The sequence below is a fragment of the Microtus oregoni genome, unplaced genomic scaffold, assembly GCF_018167655.1.
Source record: "Microtus oregoni isolate MIOR12 unplaced genomic scaffold, Mior012 000004F_ref0000308, whole genome shotgun sequence".
In the NCBI taxonomy this organism is placed as follows: Eukaryota; Metazoa; Chordata; class Mammalia; order Rodentia; family Cricetidae; genus Microtus; species Microtus oregoni.
In genome coordinates, this window is record NW_024543063.1 from 65029871 (window position 1) to 65045829 (window position 15959).

Below are 15959 nucleotides of genomic sequence, written 5' to 3' on the forward strand. Positions count from 1 at the left end.
GAGAGGAAGTATAAATTTCTCTTGGCGTCGTGACCACTGGCCTGTTGCCGATGTTTCGGTGGATGGACCCACACTTGTGTGCACAGTGGCAACACTAAGCAGATTCAGTGGGTTGCACAATAATTTTAAAAAGTATGGTTTTGGCATAAAAACATTTGTAAGACTGGAACAGAACAGAGTCCAGTAATAAATAAACATATATATATATATATATATATATATATATATATATATATATATCCTACTAATTTTCAATAAGGCTGTCAAGACTGCATACTCTTCAAACAAATGCTGTAGGGAGAACTGGATAGTACATGCAGATGAATGAAAATTCTTAGAGTTGTTCTTGGCAATGATCATTTTTAAAATGACATCAACAGCAAGACATCAAATGCAAAATCAAGAGTTGGGCATGGTGGACATGCTTAAATCCTACTATTGGATAGGTGGAAGGCAAGAGGATCCTCCTTAGCTATATAGGGAGTTCCAGGCTAACCTGGCCTACATGAGTCCCTGTTTCAAACAAGCACCCAAACAAATTACAACCAGTGATGGTGAGAACACGGAGAGATGGGAGTCCTCATGCAATGTCATGGGAATGTGAATTGGTATGTCCAGAACTAGAAACAGCACTGAGGTTTCTTTTCTTTTTGGGGGGTGGTTTATTTTAGCTCACACTTTCACATACAGTCTATTATCAAGGAAGTAGGGCTGGAACACACAGGAACTAATGCAGGGGCCATGGAGGAGAGGGGCTTGCTGTTCCCCACAGCTTGCTCAGCTTGCTTTCTCACACACCCAGAACCACCAGCCCAGGGTGGCACCACTCGCGAAGGACTGGGCCCTCTCACATCAATCATTAATTAAGAAAATGCCCCACAGGCCTGCCAGCCTTACGAAAGCATTTTCTCAACTGTGGTTACTTATTCTAAAATAACTCTAGCTTGTGTCAAGTCAGAAAAACAGAAAACAAAACCAGGACAGTGTGAAAATAATAAACACCTAAGATATTAAGAAAATAGGTTTTTTTTCCTTTTTTGAATCAGGGTCTCAGGCAGCACAGACTTGTCTTAAACCCGCTATGTGGACCCCGAGCTATTGCTCTTTTGGCTGCTGCTTCTCAAGTGCTGTAAGTACGGGTGTGTGCACCATGCTGGGAACAAGATGTTTCTAACCCTTTCCTTTCCTCTCACTCCCGTGCTCCTGGGCATGTTTTCAGTGACTGCTACGATCTTGGATGATACAGAGGTTTCTTAGCTATTAAAACATAAACTTGCCAACAAGGTGGTGGTGGTGGTGCACTCCTTTGAACCCCACTTGGGAGGCAGAGGCAAGTGAATCTCTGTGAGTTCAAGGGCAGCATGGTCTACAGAACAAGTTCCAGGACAGCCAGAGGTACACAGAGAAACCCTCTCAAGAAACCAAAAATAAGCAAGTAAACAAGTAAATAAACCTACCATATGACTAAGCAGTCCCATTTCTGGGTATATGCCCAAATGACTGAAATCGGGACCTTGGGAAATGTCCACGTGCTGAGATAAAGTGCAATATATTTACAATACTCAAGAAATGAAAACTGTTCAAATGTCCACTGAGACGAACAGCTGAAAAAAATGTGTGGTCTATCATGTAACTATTATATTTAGCCTTAAAAAATAAGGAAATCGCATTACTTTCAACACAGAGAGCTCATTACCCACATAATGTCTGCTTTCACATACGATGTGGAAGTTAGAAGTCTCGGAAGAAGAGAATAATGGCTGTCAGGATCTTGAGGAAGGGGATGTGGAGGTGATGGTCAAAGAGTCTCACATCCAGTTAGACAAGTGTGAGTCTGGGGACCTACTGCATGGCACAGTGCCTAAAGCTAGCAATACTGCATGCATTCTTAAAATTTGCTACGAGGTGGATCTCAGGGAGTTTGAGGCCAGCCTAGTCTACACAGTGAATTCCAGGACAACCAAGGCTACATAGTGAGACCTTGTCTCCAAAATCAAACCAAACCAAACTTTGTAAAGTGGAGGGCTAGAGATGACTCTGCAGGTAAAAGCACCGGCTGCTTTACCAGACGACCCAGGCCCAATGCCCAGCACCCACAAGGCGTTTCACAAGTGTCCATAATTCTAGTTTCAGGGGATCCAACAAACCTCTTCTGGCCTCCCTGGGTACTGCATGCATGTGATACATATATGGAGTCAAAATACCCATACATATAAAATAAAAAAACTTTAAAAATGTTGCTGAGAGCAGCTGTCACATGTTTTTACCATCTCTCCCTCTCCAACGCTGCTTCCCTATCACACACAATGAATGGGAGTCAACTTTGGGAAGTGATGGGTATACTTATAGTGTAGGAAGTGGTGATAATTTCATAAATGGCATTTTGAATTTCATCAAGACATAATCTTAACATGTGTGCAACCTTTTCTATGCCATGGCACCTCAATAAAGTGGTTTCAAAATAACTGAAGTAAACTTTGTTGCTGTTTGGTTTTTGAGATAGAATTTCCCAGTGTAGCCCAGGCTGGTCTTGAACCTAGAACCACCCCCCCCCCCCCAGTGTAGGAATCCAGGCATGTAACACCGCATCCTGTTGTGTTGTATAAAATGAAAATCTGCATCAGCTTTCTGAGTGACCATGAGACTGAAAAGCAGGCATCATTGTGAGCTCACCGGTTGTGCTTTTGTTCCAAGGAAGCTCCACCATAAGTTCCAAATAATTTCTCGTCAGAGCATATTCAGGCATTGACTGAGGCATTTTTTTGAGTCTGTGGAAGAAAATATGTAAACAACAGGTTCAAGAACACAATAATTCCACAATAACAGAAAAATCAAGTGTGTCTCCTTATCAAGCATACTTGAAAACCCTGACAAAGATTTTAAAGAGCTAGTTCACACACACACACAAAACATAAAATGGATGCTCTATTAAACTCCATGGTTATTATGAATGTACAATCCACTGTAAGTAGGTACAGACTTAATGCCCATACAAGTAAAAAAAAATGAAATATATCCTATTTTGTTTTCAAGGTTTTCCTGTAGTTTGCCTATACAAGGACAAACTGACAGTCCCCATCCCCTGGAGTTAACCAATTAATTCATTGCAACTGGGGACAGAACCTGGGCCCTCGGATGTGACAGGCAAGCATGCTACTGCAGAACTACAGCCCCAGCTCTCCCTGGAATTTATCATCTAATAAGAAAACAAAACCACAGAGCTGGGATGCAGCTCAGTACATGCGTGTCCTGGTTAAACTCTTAGACCCACAAAGCAAACAGACCCCTGACCTGTGAACAACACTGTAACTGAACAAAGGAATTTGGTCAATTCTTTTAGACACTGAAAAGGCAGCTACAATAGTTTGGTGTGGTGGCAGAATACAAGCAGAACAGATGAGTCACCTCTAAATCACCTCTCAGTCTTTGAAGAAAAGATTAGTGCATATGGTGTGATTTAGGAGTATTAATACTGTTTTCACAGCTGAGCATGGTGGTACATTGTCTATGGTCTATTATTAACTGAGGAGGCTGAGGCTGAGTTCAAAGCCAAGGCCAGTCTGATCTACATAGATCCTTTACAAAAAAAGCTGAGAAGAAGAAATGTTTCAAGACGTAAGCTACACAAAGCAATAAAGACGGGGAGAAAATTCCACTAATCACAGCTGCAAGTCAAGAATAAGGGAAGGTAGGGCTGGAGGATGGCTTAGCAGTTAGGAGCGTTTGCTGCTCTTACAGAGGACCAGGGTTTGATTTCCAGCACCACATGGTGGATCACAAACATCTGTAACCAATCCCAGGGGATCCAATGTTCTCTTCTGGCCTCCTCAGGCACTGCATGTATGTACAGGCTAAATACCCATATGAGTAAAAAATAAATTGAAAGAAAAAGAAAGGGGGATGGGAGCGAGAGGGAGGGAGGAAAGGAGGGAGGCCGGTCATTTGGAAGGTCAAGAAGGACAAAAGTGGGCGATGAGGTAATATGCATAGGTAGTCTAAGAACTGATCAAGCATAAGAAAAGATCAGAGAATAAACAATAAAGTAGCTTTAGTCTGTGACTCGAGGCGGCATAACCAAGTTTCCACAAGCAATAACTTTTAACATTAGCAAGCAAAATGAAAATACTAACAAACTTTTACCTTTTTATCTCTTTTACACAGACTTTATGAGCCTGCTCCGGCATGTTAGATGTTTTTATTTTTTTCTCCAGCATGACAATGTCATCATTATCTTCTTCCTCATCCTCATCTTCTAATGTCCCTGGGATATGAGTAATCCTCCTGATGGGGCGTATTGCTATAACCTAAGTAGAAAGTATATGTCAAAGCAAATTGGAGCTGAGGCAAGAGGGCTAAGAATTAAAGGGCAGCTGAAGCTTCAAAGGGAGCCCTGTCTCCAAAATATTAATAAAACACAAGAAAGATAAGACAAGAAAATAAAAGCAAAAAGGAGCTTGAGGGAGAGGAAGAGGGAGTACGAGAGAGAACGAGGAGAGGAAAGAAGTACAAGGCAAGGTAAGCCAGGATGGTGCTCCACAGGCACTTTAGGAAGTAAGGCAGGTGCACACATTTGTTCCGTGGAATTAAAAAGCAGACCATCATAAAGTGAGCATGGTTGTCAGTGCACACAACAAATAGGAAGTGTCTGCAAGGGAGCACAGGTGTCATCTGCACTTAACTGCACGGCTGTTTCCTCACATGTACCACCACTTACACTCAGTAACTGCCATCGCGCTCCTGCACGCAAATGTCTCAGCATTCCCACCCTTTCCACATTAATTTCAACTTCATCTGTCTCATGACCTGTCCCGGATGAGTGCCCCCTTGCTTTCTTGTGATGTTCCACTCCTCCAGCAATTGGCTACTAACCTCACCACGTACACACACTAATTACCGTGCTTCAGTAAGTTCTGGCTTCTGTTCTATCATGCTCAATTGTTCTTTTTCCAAACTAAACTCTTTCCTTTGACAATGTGAACAACCTTTCTCTCCTCAAATGGCTTTTACTTACATTTTCTCTTCCCATAAACCCCCTGCCCTCCCAACAAGACAGGGTTTCTCTGTTGTAGCCCTGGTTGTCCTGGAATTTTCTCTGAAGATGGGGCTGCCCTCGAACTCAAAGCTCTACCTGCCTCCCTAAGTGCCAGGATTACAGGCATGCACCAACACCACCTGATTTTTCCCCATGATTTTGCTGCAATATTTTAAAAGTACTAATGTGTTCTTTGAATTCCCAACTCATTAGTATCATGAACTAACTCAAGCTATTGCTAGACAAAAATGATATACTAGCACTTTGGGAAGGTTGTGAGGAGCTGAGATAGGGCTTATACACTAAACGAAAGAGAAGAAAATCCAGGCAATAAAAAGAACTACTCTGAACACATCAAGATCTTCTGAGAAACAACAAACTTTGTCTTCTTGATTTTCAAATTCTTCTCAAGTTTTCTGTCTGCTTGTTTATTTGTGAGATAGGTTCTTGTTATGTAGCTCAATGCTGGCTCTCATCTCCTACACTCAAGAGATCACCTTACTTCCAGCTCCCTAGGAGCTACAAATACAATCACACCCTGGCTTCCAAGTTTTTCTTTTCTCAAAAGAACTTAGTCTCATATTACAGAGAGAGAGAGAGAGAGAGAGAGAGAGAGAGAGAGAGAGAGAGAGAGAGAGAAATATAATAAAAGAATGTGCTGGGTATGGTGGCATGTGTCTATAATCTTGGTACTCTTGAGGCTAAGGAAAGAGCATTGCTGTGAGACGAAGACCAGCCTGGGTGACAACGCAAGATCCTGCCAAGAAAGAAAAAAAAGAAAAAGATATTTACCCGCTTGTCGTCATCTTGTTTGGGTTTTCGGGTTTTTTGAAGTAATTTCAGGCCTTCAATCTGTCTGACAAGCAGGGGTATGGTCATCTTGAACCGATCCTCCAGGCTCACAGCATCTAAGATCTAGTAAGGGTAAGTAAATTAATAGCACCTTTTCTAGAGGCATATGCTCTAAACACGAGTAGATAGAACCATGATTTAAGTTCTTAAATTACAAGAAAGGCAAAACTATAATCTGCATGGCCCTGGCCCTTCTGGGGCCCTATCAGGTTGGTGTGGCCGTGCCTGGGCAGTTGCCAGTGCTGCCAAGGTGGAACTGCCTAAGAGGCAGCTCTGAGGTACTCTGTGTTATCATGGGCCTCACCTTTAGCCCAACCTGAACCTCTTACCTCGCCACTTTGGGTACCTTGGCCACACTGGGCCTGGGTCATCCAGTCTCCTGCAGGGAGCTATGAGATGTAGCCACCGTGTCAATTTTCATGTATAATCCTCTAAGCGGAAAGAACCTCAACAATCCTGCTAGCAATCATGACGGGAATCATGCATTAGCATGGCTAACACCACCAAATTAACTATACTATCAGCAAAGTAGAAATGACCAGAATTTTTAAAAAAAACACAAAAATATTGATTTTATTTTAAAATGCCATATATCCCATGATCAAGAGCTAAACATATAGCTGGGCTTGGTATCACAAGCCTATAATCCTAGCTACTTGAAAGACTGAGGGACAGAGATGTCAAGTACAAGGCCTACCTGGACTAGAGTGAGTTCAAGGCCAGCCTGAGCAACAAGACATTGTCTCACAACACAAAGTAAAAAAAAAAAAAAAAAAAAAAAAAGGACCAAGCATATAGCATGGTATTCGAGTGCTTGCCTAGTATGTGTAGGACCCAGGGTTCAATCTTAGTACTTAAAAGAAAAGAGAGAACCAAACATAATTGTTTTCAACCGTTTCTAAGAATAGTCTATGTATATTTTGGATCTCAGCAAATTCTAGAATTAAAATATTAATTTGTGTATATGTCTGTGTGTGTACGCATGGTGTTTGTGTGTGTGTGTGTGTGTGTGTGTGTGTGTGTGTGGTGTAGTGTGCATGCATATATGTGTATAGAGGTCAAAGGGTATGGGTATCTTCCTTTATTTCTTTCTAACTTATCTTTTGAGATAGGATTTATCAGCGAACCCAGAACTCACTCACTAGCCAGTGAGCCCCCAGGAACCATTGGGAGTTACTTACAAACACACACATACTCCATGCCTGGATTTGACATGGGCGTTAAAACTCTGAACTCAGGTCCCCGTGCTTGCATAACAAGCAGGCACTTTACCCACTGAGCCATCACTCCAGCCCCAAATACTAACATTTCTATAGATGATTAACAGATCTCAAGGACAGCCTGATTTGGCACCTGCACCCCACACTCCCTCAGGATAATGTGCTCACTAATGCTGCAGCCAGGTGACTCCAAAGCATGTCTTCTCTCTCCTGCTTCCTTCTGACTGCACCAACCACAGCCTATCATTGAGGACCTGAGTCTGGATTCCCAGGAACCATGCAGAAGCTGGGTGTGCTGGCTCACCTCCATAACCTTAGCACTTAAAGGGCAGGGGAAGGGGCAGGCAGATATCCGAGAACTTACTGCCAGCCAATCTAGCCAACCAGAGAGCTCCAGGTTCAATGAGAGACCCTGTCTAAAGAAGTAAGGTGTAAAGTGATGGAGAGAGACACCCAACATCTATTTCTGACCACCTCATACATCCCAAATATGTGAAATTTTTAAAAAATTAAATTTAAATAAAAATTAAATATTTTCTTTAAAAATAATTTTTGCTTTCTCTGTCTTTATAAACTGACCACCAATACTACTGATTGTATCACCCAAAGCACTGATTGTGTCAACAACAATATAAACTCTGTTTGCTTTGGGTCTTGACTCACAGTGTGGTTGTGCAGCCTAAGTTAGTCTTAAACTGCTGATTCAGAGGGCTGAGATTACAGCTGTGTGTTACCAGGCCTGGTAAAACAATCACCTATGAAAGTCAACGCGTATTCTTTCCACCCCCCACTTCCTCCTCCTCCTTTCTCGAGAGATGGTCTCATGTAGCCAGAGTTGGCTTTGAAATCCACGTGCAGCCAAGGATGACCCTGAACTTCTGATCTCTCTGTCCTTACCTCCCAAGTGCCTGGATGACAAGCATGTGCCATAATGCCTGGCAGAGCCGATTTTTTAAAGAAAAAGCATTTTAACTACATCCTTGAGCCTCTAAAACTCAGTTATGAAGGCGAAAGTGTAAGTACTATCTACTTAGATCTATTCCAGAGGGCACAGTACCTGCAGCTTCTCTTTGTTGCTTGTTCGAATAATCGAAGTTAGAATGTCTGGTAGAGCTTCCCTTGGAAGGCTATCTAAAAGACGTCTCAATTTAGCAACGGCAGGGACTGACATATCCAACATTTCAACCAACTGAAAGAAAAAAAAAGAGAGTCTAATGAAATAACGCAGTGGCATTTGTGAACTAAAATAATCTGATTATTATACAGGTTTAATGTTGTTATGTCTGCATCTTTTGTTTTGAAAGATCACCGATCCATACATGGCAAGAATTTCACAGGCCACAGGAGAAACACTTCCTTCACAGAATGCATATCGGAGGGCCTGAGAGGCAGGTACAGGTGCCGCTCTCCAGGGTTGATGACCTGTGACACCCCCCCCCCCCCCAGGAACTACATGGTAGAAGGAGAGAACTGAATCCTGAAAGTTGTCCCAAGTAAATGTAATATTTTTAAATGTCTATGAATGAAAAGCAAAAATGGCTAGTAAGTACTTAACACTAAAATTACAAGACTTTGTAAATTTGCTATGATTTTAAAACTCAAATTTATTTTTTTATTTTATTACATTAAAAAAATACCAATCCAAATTTCCACTCCTTCCCCTTCCCACTCCCTCCCACCCCACCCCCTCCAATCCTAAGAGAGGGCAAGGCACCCTGCCCTGTGGAAAGTCCAAGGCCCTCCCTACTACATCTAGGCTGAGCAAGGCATACATCCAAAGAGAATAGGATCCCAAAAAGCCAGTCCATCAGTAGAGACAAAGCCCAGTACCACTGCCAGTGGCCCCTCAGTCTATAACAAAGCTACAAGAAGAATACGATTAGCCCCTTGCCTTCCCCATCTAGGTTCACTAATTCTTCCTGTCTGCGATGTGGACTCAAACTGGCGAGGAATAAGGCCAGAAAAGAGGCTACAGAATTGAGCTTCTGCATGAGACGAGAGCCGCTCTACCTCCCACCGCCTCTGCAAACCAGGAGTAGACAAGCCTGCCTGGACCAGTTCACATACTGGGGTTCTTTCTTCCAGGACATTCTTCCTTCAGCCTGAAGTTACAACTCCAGACCCTCCATATTTCCGTTGCTGTTCCCCACATCAGGAGTGCAGATCTCTTTGGATGGCCATCAGATGCAAACACCACAGGCTGTGCACATCTGCTCCACACTGCAGATGTCAGTGATGTCTGGAATAAGACCTTAGACACCAGCTAGTCCTCACAGACTCAGGCAGGGTCAGTGGACTACACTAACAGAGGGTGGAAGACTACATTTCATCATACAATTATGCATTTTTATTATAGTTTTAAGTAAGACGAGGTGAGAGAGGAGGTTTTTAATCTAGGATTGACCGAAAAAAACTGACACGTAGGCTTAAGGAGTACAATTCTTCATGAACAGCCAAGGCACGCTTCCCTCTCAGCATTCTAGCAAGCCAAAAGTGCAACCGTTCTTAAAATTGGGTCACTATGGCTTCACCCTTCCACTGTCACTAACCTGTGCAGTGTGCCTGGACCTGAAACAATATAACTTCTATTGTCCTGACTAGGTATTTCAGTGGCAGCTCCAGGTTATTTTATTTTAACATTAAACACTTAGGGTTAACAGGTATCTGGTTGGGAGGCTCTGGGGATTATCAAGAAATTGTAGTCTTATCTTTTGGAACACTTTTAGAAAGAGTTGGCCATATGTCCAGGATGATTTAAGTACAAACCTAGGCAAAAGAAAACTAAAATACACTGTAAAATACCACAAATCATTTCAGTGTATGCAACTCTACATAGCCCTACAGCTTGGCCACCTCACTGAGTTACCTGAGCCCAGGACAGCGAAGAACCAAAGGGAAAAAGCTTTTGGGGGAGTGGAAGCCACCCACCTGCACTGCATATCTGTAGAATTGCTCCGACAGCTCTCCCAGCTCCTCCCTGGCTTTGCAAGTATTGGGAAATTCCTCAAGTCGGTCCAGCTGCTCCACTTCAGCCACAGGATACGGCTTCTCTTTTAAGACCTGCACAATCTGGAACCGGCACAGGCCTGTGATCAGCAAAGTGTAATGTGGCTTGGGCCAATTACTGCCCACAACCTGAACTGCCAGGGCAGCCGTCCCAATCCTGAAAAATACATAAAACATTGGCATTAAAGTTAACATGGCCGAACAGAAATTCCCTTCAACAAGTGCTGACGTAGCTGGTGTGGTGCTGTCCATCTTTAGTCCTAGAATTCATGAGGCAGGGGCAGGGGGATCTCTGAGTTTGAGGTCAGCCAGGCTAAAGTTCCAGGACAGCCAGAACTACATGGGAAAACTTCCAACCCCCCAAAAAAGTGCCAACTTTCCCAGACTCAGAAAGACAAATATCATGCTTTCTTTCATATAGAAAATACAGATTTAAACTTAAAGATATATGTGTACACCTATATCTATAGCACACAAAACCAGAAAGGGAACATGGAGAGGGGAGAAAGAAGACTAAAGAATGAAAGCGTCACCGTGAGCCAGGCAGTTGTGGTGCATGTAAAGGGAGACTGTGCGTTCATTTCCCAGCCGTCCAGACCCAAATAATTACACAGAAACTATATTAATTACAGCAATGCTTGGCAATGACACAGGCATATTTCTAGCTAGCTTTTACATCTTGAATTGACCCATTCCTATTAATCTGTGTATTACCATGAGGCTGTGGCCTATGGGTAAAGGTTCTGGCATCCTTCTCCTTCGGCAGCTACATGGCATCTCCCTGACTCTGTCTATTTTCTCTATATATCTGTGTTTAAATTTTCCACCTGGCTTTATTCTGCCCTGCCATAGGCCGAAGCAGCTTCTTTATTAACCAATAGTAATAAAACATATTCATAGCATACAGAGAGGAGTCCCATCAGATGTACACCTTTAATCCTAGGACTCAGGAGGCAGAGGCAGGTGAATCTCTGAGTTTGATGCTAGCCTGGTTTACAGAGTAAGTTCCAGGACAGCCATGGCTACAGAATGAAATCCTGGCTCAAATAAACAAAAAAAAGAAAGAAAAGAAAATGCCATGAGACCCATTACTTCATATTCTAACTAAAAAATTAACAAAAGATAAAATTCTAAAAATGTCTGCATTGTGAACAAATTCTTTTAATAACAACAGGGAATCTAACGTATGAATTTTGTATTTCTGCACTTAAATTATCATTTGGTATGTGGTCTGTTAGACTACTACAATCTAGTGAGGTACAAAGCACATAATCTTACTTTACTTGGCACGTCTTTCAAAAATGAAGTATAAATTCTGTTGCAGGATATTTGATCACACTGTATGAAAATGTGTCTATGTTTTACCTCACCTGCCCAAGGCACCTGAGTGGTTTAATAAAGATCTGAATGGCCAAGAACTAGGCAGGAGGAATTAGGAGAGACTTGCAGGCAAAGAGAGGAATTCAGGGTTAGAATCTGGCATGTGCCAGAGAGGCACAAAGGTAGTCAGATACACAGAACCAAGAAGAGGCAAAGAGTCACATGGTAGAACATAGATTAATAGAAATAGGTTAACTTAAATTATAAGATCTAGTTGGGAACAAGCCTAAGTTAAAGGTCAAGCTTTCATAATTAATAAGTCTCCGTGCCATTATTTGGGGGTTGGCAGTATAAAGAAATTCTGACAAGAAAGACTCACTAGAGAATTACATATATTTGGGTTATTTAAATATAAAAATATAGGAATAAAAGTAGTTGGTAATTACATAACTCAATTATATCAAGTAGGAACACCTGAATACCATTCTAAAAGGCTAAAACATAAACAGCATAAATGAATGTCCAAATCTGTCCCAGTATTACCTCTGCTAACATCAAGCCAATTATCTCCATCATCAACCTACTATTTAGATTTATATGCACTTAATCTTCAACTACTACACATGGACGGCAAAAACTCCCAAGCACACACTGCAGGACTTAGGAGAACTAAGGGCATGTATCCCAAGAATCCTTAAGCCTAGTTACAAGGGGCAGAATACCATTGAATGAATTGAAAGGTTTTAAGTTTTAGCTCCTTATCTGAAATATTTCTGATCAAGTCATATGCACATGTAATATATACGGAAAGAAAAGTCTTATCTGCAGGACCAGAAAAATAGCTCAGTTGGGAAAGGATCCTGCTACCAAGTCTGCCAACGTGAGCTCAATTCCTAGGACCCACAGGATGGAAGGAGAGGACCAACTTCTGTGGGCTGTTCTCTGAACACCAAAAGAACACTGTGGCATGTATACAAAATTCCCTCCAACACACAAAATAAATGAAATAAAAAATATCCAAACTAAAGCAAAAGGCTTCCAGATCCCAAGTTAGAATATGTTATCCCCTCAAGGAAGGTGGTAATCTCAGAAGGAAGCTAAAATTAACACAACACTGTCTTAAGGCATTGTGATAAGGCATCATGACCAAAGTAACTTGGGAAGGGAAGGGTTTCCTACAGCTTGCTCCATCATCCAAGTAAACCATCACAGGAAAACCAAGGCAGGAACAGAGGCAGATGTCATGGAGGGGTGTGGTTTATTGCCTTGCTCCCTATGGCTTGCCCAGCTTGTTTTCTAATAGAACCCAGAACCATCAGCCCAGGGGTGGCACCAGTCCCAGTGAGCTGAGCCCTTCTACATCAATCAAGAACATGCACTCCTGGCTTTCCCTTGGGCCAATCTGGTGGGGATATTTTCTCAGTTGAGGCCCCTTTTCCAAATGACCCTGGCCTGTGTTAAGCTGACATAACTAAGCAGCACACCTGCACTCTGGGGAAATGGAACTAGACTTCTGCCTATTTATCTCAACTGTACCGAGCCACACACAATATGGCGACACTCTTAGTAAATTTGCTGACTTGTATATATAGCAAATTCCCAATTACTATAAACTCTATTGGATTATACACAACATTTACTCTCCTAGCTTTGCCTCGCTCTACTTTATAGAAAGAAGCAAAACTAAAGAGATGAGCCAAATCAAAACCTCCAGATTGAAAGACAAATTTAATTATTTTGTCTATGTCACCAATAAAATGTTACACTAAAAAATGAATTTTCTTACAAAGCATGTGTGTGTGTAGTGAAAGGAATGTGTTGCAAACTAAACCAAATTTAAGTTGGACTTACATTATACCTCTCAGTTCTAAAGGGACAAAGGTTTCAGTGTATTGTTTCTTTCTTGAACTCGCAAAGAGTGGAAAGAACATATGCCTTTTTATGTGTGTGTTTGCACGTGTACATGTGTGGAAGCCAGGGAACTTAGAGTAGTTGGTTCTCTCCTCCCACTATGTGTTCAGAACTGAACTCAGATTGTTAGGCTTGGCTGCAAGCACTTTTACCCACTGAGCTTCTTGATGGCCCTGAATATATGCCTTTCAAAGAAAAACATGACTTGTGACATTAATTAGACCTTATTGGTATTATTAGATATGATACCTGATAAAGACACTTTCAGATAACAAGTATTGTGGAAAAATCTAATTCTATTTTAGGCAAGACATAGCATCTTTTTGTGGCAGCCTGAATAAGATGCCCCATATATTCCGGGGTATTTGTATACTTAGTCCCCAGTTGATGAGGAGACTCCTAGACGAGGCACTGCCAGAAGAAGTGCGTCACTGGGAGCAGGTTCTGAGGTTTCAAAGCTTCCTGTCACCCTGTGTGCCCTCTCTGCTCATGGTCTGAGATTTAAGCCCTCAGTTGTTTCTGTCACCATACCTGGGGCTTGCTGCACACTTTCCCACCATGATGGTGACAGACTATTATCCCTCTGGAACCATAAGCCAAAATGAAGCTTTCCTTCTATTAAGTAACCTTGGTCATGCTGTTTCATCACAACAATGAGGATGTAACTGAGACAAGTTGGCACCAAGGACTGGGCTATTGCTGTAACAGATCTGACCACACTGTTATTTTTATTTTTGATGAATGTTAAATGTAGGACCATATTTCTACGTGGTGTAACAGCCAGGTTCTCGGGCCATGGTTGGTATCTGAAGCAGTCACCTACCCTTTCAGACAGGCTGTGCTACCCTAACAAAAGCTCCTGGCTTTGTAATTATGTAGATGCCTGGGAAGAGAGGTCAGTTCCAAGCTAGTGACAGAGCTGCAGATGTGACTGCAGTCCTGCTACCCCGAAACAGAATGTTAACGAACTTCCACCTCAGTTTACCTTGGGGGATAAAAGGTGTTCGGATAATAAAGGCGGGTGATCTTCAGGATTTGAATGAACCCTGAGACTCCCTTCCAATATTGCTGTGTGAACTGTGTCTCAACTATTCCCGCACCTCCACTCCAGTCCAGAGGGGGAAAATGGTTTATGTTGGGACATCGGACCCTGTCAGTTAAAGAATCTGGAAATTTAGAGTAGGAAATCAGCAGAACACTATAAGCAGAATCAAGGTACCATTCTGGTAGGAGCTCGGAAGACAGGGCTGAGAGCTATGAAGACTGTGGAGGCCCAACTCAAGAAGTTTTAGAAGAAAACAGTACTACCAGCATGGCTAGAGGACTGGTTTTGATATTGGTAAAAAGTACAGCTCTTTTTTGCCCACATTCTAAGAATTTTCCTGAGGCTAAATTAAGAAGTAATGGACTAGCTTCTTTGGTAGAGGAGATTTCAAGACAGTTTAGTATTGCCTCCATCACACAGTTACTAGTAATTATACTTATGCAGGACTACATGAGGAAAGAGCAAGGGAGACAGAAATGTAGAATGAAAAGGGCCACTGGAAAGCTTAATGGTACAGCCAAGGCTTGCTAGAAGAGAGACAGACACTGTTAAAATTGGTGTCATTAAGGATGGGTCAAATCTGCACTGGAATAAAGGAAAGGGCCTCCTCAGGGCAAGATCCCACTCAGCTAAGCTTCCAAGCTGTGAAAGGAGAAGACAGAAGGAATTTTCTGCTCTTAGAAAGGAAAAACAAACAAAATCCACTGCAAATGTGATTCAAGGGACCCGGGCACATCACAAGCTGCAGCTGAACCCGAAGTGCTGTTCACAGGCTCTGGCTTTAGAGTCCTTAGGGATACATGAATAAAGAGGTTGTAAAACCCTCCTCCGTGGATTCAAAGAACCATTAAGACCAGACACATACATGACAGGGGAGTTTCTGAATGAAGTCCCTGAGAGGGCAAAAGGCCTTGAAAGGCCATTCACAAAGCTGTGAAGTTGAAGCCTGAGTTTCAGTGGAGACTCTAAAATATTGAAGATGCCAGAGTCGTGCGATATCTGCCAATGAGAGCTGCACATAGGGCACAGAACCAGCCTAGGAGCATTTATAAGTGTGTTGCAGGCAGCAAAGCTGGAGGGATAGAGCCATCTAAGTCCTGACACTAGATATGAAGTTAGAAATTTTGGTGTTTGACCTGCTGGGTTTGCTTCAGTATTTCCTAACAATGCCCTAATCCCTCTGTACTGGAAGGGTAATATGTATTCTCTGCCATTGTATGTTGCAATTATGTAAATAGTTTTTCAATTTTACAAGGCATTATAGTTAAGAGATTTCCTTAAGTCTCAAGAAAACGCCATCTTTGGACATTAATACTGTTTTGATTGAAAGACAATGGAAAATGTTTAAATTGAACTGGATACATTTTGCATTATGACATGGCCATGAGACACTGGGGTCTGCAGAGTAGAATATAGTAGTTTGAATAAGATGTCTTCCATATTCTTGGACATTTGAAGACTTGAGCCCCAGTTGGTGATGCTGTTTGGGGAGGCTTAGGAGATATGGCCTTGCTGGAGGGATGTATCACTGGGGGTGGGCTTGAAAGCTGCAAGGCCTCCTGCCATCCCCAGT

The 15959-nt window shown here is 42.3% G+C and overlaps 1 protein-coding gene across 1 annotated transcript in view; it reads right to left on the reverse strand.

Annotated features, from left to right (window-relative positions):
* Lonp2 (lon peptidase 2, peroxisomal) overlaps window positions 1-15959 on the reverse strand; it is a 72723-nt gene that overhangs the window by 48795 nt on the left and 7969 nt on the right. Inside the window, exons 2-6 of the mRNA XM_041650587.1 lie at window positions 10033-10267; window positions 8162-8293; window positions 5825-5947; window positions 4141-4304; window positions 2674-2768 (exon numbers count right to left, since the gene is read on the reverse strand). Coding sequence (XP_041506521.1) covers window positions 2674-2768; window positions 4141-4304; window positions 5825-5947; window positions 8162-8293; window positions 10033-10267 — 749 coding nt within the window. The remainder of the gene's footprint in view (window positions 1-2673; window positions 2769-4140; window positions 4305-5824; window positions 5948-8161; window positions 8294-10032; window positions 10268-15959) is intronic.